Raw genomic sequence first — 3392 nt, forward strand, 5'->3', positions numbered from 1 at the left:
ATGGCACTGAGAGGCGAAGTTCCTGGGGTCCTAGAGGTGATATGCAGACGTCACGATGAGCAGCCATGGATAGCCGCCTCCTGCCTGAGCAGAATGTGAAGCTTTTGGCAGGAACCTGCTGGAAGTGATGGAAGATCTTCCATTAAGTGTAAAGCAGCTGAAGCGACTGGTTGGCCGCTTTCTGCTTAGATTGTATTATACTTACCAGTATGTAACTACCACAAATAAATAGACAAACCCTTTTTTATTTATGCTAGAAATATACCTCTGGGAAGCAACATTTTTAGTGTAAAATAACCCAAGACAAGGCTTGGAATATGGCTGCTGAACCCCTTTGATAGCAAGGATAGTTCCTGGTTATGTACGAAGTCAAATACTAAGGGTAGAATCCTATACATGTTTAGACAGGGAAAAAGTATGACTGAAAGGGGAATTCTAAGAGCTGTATGCCTTTTTTTCTGGCAAATAGTATAGGATTGAGCCTTACAGTTCCAAAGCAAGTAATATTTGTAAAATTTGATTGGTTCTTGGTAAACTTTCACTTCAGTTGTGTATATCCAACAAGAAAAACCCCCCAGCAAACTCCAGGAGAATAAGTGTATGATTCTCTCCTGTCAATATGTACTTAGCAGGATATGAGGCATTATTCAGTATAATTGGAGGGAATTGCATAAGCTCCTGAATCAGTAATGGGATGTGTATATAAAAATATATTTTTAAAAATTTTCTTTAAATCTTTTCTTGAGAGCACCCTATTATAAAATTGGTATTTTAATGTACTGTTTCTACAGTGTTTTTCTTTTTAATCTGACAGCTGAATGTGGAGTCATTCTGTGAAAAGTGAACATCTATTAAGTATGCTTTTCTGAAAACAATTTATGACTTGAGATACCTACAGAAGGAAGGGCAGACATTTGTCTGTAATATTCTTTATTTTGCATTGTGCTGAGGAATGATGTTCCAGTTTAACTCTGGTATAAATGCACTAAGCCTTAAAGATCAGCATATCTTGCAACTATATGGCGCACATTTATGATAAGTTGGAAAATGTTACATTTGGATGGATTGTTTGTGGGGCCTATTCAGATAAAGATTCCCTTGAGCTGAATTGGGTAGGAATGCAGGAAAGATGGTCCATGAACAGAACTGAATAAATCTAGAAAACAGGCATTACAGCTGTTGTGATAAATTTGCAGGGCACTGGGGGAACTTGCTACATGCTCCCATGCCGTGCTGCAGTGCAGGACCATTCACTCCACCCTACACTGAACATTGGCTAAACAATTGGGCATTGCAATCCTTCCATCACTCCCACTCAGCCTGGTCAATAGCAGGAAGATGCACACCTTATAAACAGGTGATTGGGTTGTATCAATAGTTGTTCCTGGAAATGGGGAGAAGATTTTTGCCCGCTCTCCACACGGCTGTCCCCAGCCAAGCTCTTGTTATGCCCTTTAACCCTCCGGAGCTGTTCCTTGGGGAACATAGAAACTGCCAGGGTGGGTGGCTGCTGGTCAGCTTTGCTTCCTCCCCATCCCACCTGTGGAAATGCTTCTCTGAATCAAAAACCTTCCATAGACAACAAGCGCTCTTCTAGTTGCAGAAGATAAAATCTGGCTCCAAGCCACTGTGTTACACAGGATAACCGTGACATGACATCCTTCTTGACTCTTGACTGCAGTGACACCATAGCTAAGTCTGTAAATGCTCCTGGCAGTAGAGCAGTGCATCAGTGGTGTTCAATATGAAAGCATTTTGTAATTTTTCACTGATTTCTTTATTCATACATAAACCCATCAGAATATCTATTATTAACAAATATGTATTTCCTCTTCCAGGAAAGCAGCTAGCAGAAAAAGAGCCTAGATCTGGAAAAGATGGAATATAAAGATTTCACACGTCAAGTTTGAAATATTCTTTGGTTATCCCCTGGAATAGAGGAATGTTAAACCTGATGCTATCAGCACTTCGAAGACAGTGAACAATTTGCATGAGCCAGAGAAGATGAATCATACAAACTTCACCCCTGAAGCCAATGCAGCCATCAGATCCAAAACAGTAACTGAAAACATGCTTATTACCCTGAGTCTATCTGTAATTACGACCTTGACGATGCTGCTGAACTCCTCCGTCATTTCAGCAATCTGCACAACAAAGAAACTCCACCAGCCTGCCAACTACTTAATCTGCTCACTGGCTGTCACAGACTTGCTTGTTGCTGTTCTGGTCATGCCTCTGAGTATCGCGTACATAGTGATGGAAAGGTGGACTTTAGGATACTTCCTCTGTGAAGTATGGCTGAGCATGGACATGACCTGTTGCACGTGCTCGATTCTCCATCTTTGTGTCATTGCGCTGGATAGATACTGGGCGATTACAGACGCCATTGAATACGCCAGGAAAAGGACTGCCAAGAGAGCCGGTGTGATGATTGGAACAGTCTGGACAATCTCCACGTTCATCTCTATGCCTCCTTTGTTTTGGAGAAACCATCGCAATAACACCAGTTCCAATGAGTGTCAGATTCAACATAACCATGTGATCTACACCATTTATTCCACGTTTGGGGCATTTTATATCCCTTTGACCCTCATCCTGATTGTCTACTACAGAATCTATCATGCTGCCAAGAGCCTTTACCAGAAACGTGGCTCAAGCCGACATCTCAGCAGCAGGAGCACCGACAGCCAAAATTCTTTTGCCAGTTGTAAGCTCACACAGACATTTTGTGTTTCAGACTTTTCCACGTCTGACCCAACCACAGAGTTTGACAGAATGCATGCTTCGGTGAGGACCTCTGCCTTTGATAATGACTTCGATTTGGGTGGAGACCGCCAGCAGATTTCCAGTGTGCGGGAGCGAAAGGCTGCGCGCATCCTTGGCCTCATTTTAGGCGCGTTCATTCTGTCTTGGTTGCCATTTTTCATTAAAGAGCTCATTGTGGGCCTTGGGCTAAGCACCGTATCTTCAGAAGTAGCTCACTTTTTGACCTGGCTTGGTTACGTGAATTCTCTTATCAATCCTCTGCTGTACACGAGCTTTAATGAAGATTTTAAGCTTGCCTTTAAAAAGCTTATCAAGTGTTGGGAACAATCTTAGAAAGACTCCAGGCAGCTACTGTGTGACTTATTGGCCTTAAATAGAAGTTGGAAGGGGTGGGGGGAACAAATGAAACTAGCAATCTATTTTGGGGGATTGTTTTTTAGGTTTTGAAGAAGTGGCTTACAAAAGGGGACTTGTTTTGCTTGTCTTTCAGCTTAATTTCTCTTTAGCCTGTAAATCTATCGTGCTGATTTCTACCTCTTTGTACCATGAGTACATGAGTTTCTATAACATGACTTTCAAATACATTTTACTACACTGCATCATTCTTTGTCTGTCTGCCTGTCCGT

General features: G+C 42.0%; 1 protein-coding gene across 1 annotated transcript; it reads left to right on the plus strand.

Moving 5' to 3' along the window:
• The first annotated feature begins 2004 nt into the window (after positions 1-2004).
• Positions 2005-3099, plus strand: HTR1E (5-hydroxytryptamine receptor 1E). The gene has a single exon (XM_044421822.1). The coding sequence runs from the start codon at positions 2005-2007 to the stop codon at positions 3097-3099; it is 1095 nt and encodes a 364-aa protein (XP_044277757.1).
• Positions 3100-3392: the final 293 nt, after the last annotated feature.

This window comes from Varanus komodoensis, unplaced genomic scaffold, assembly GCF_004798865.1.
Source record: "Varanus komodoensis strain SLA01 unplaced genomic scaffold, ASM479886v1 scaffold12, whole genome shotgun sequence".
NCBI lineage: Eukaryota > Metazoa > Chordata > Lepidosauria > Squamata > Varanidae > Varanus > Varanus komodoensis.

Bases quoted from the DNA above. Each gene is read 5' to 3' on its own strand.
- HTR1E (XM_044421822.1), top strand. From the start codon at position 2,005: ATGAATCATACAAACTTCACCCCTGAAGCCAATGCAGCCATCAGATCC.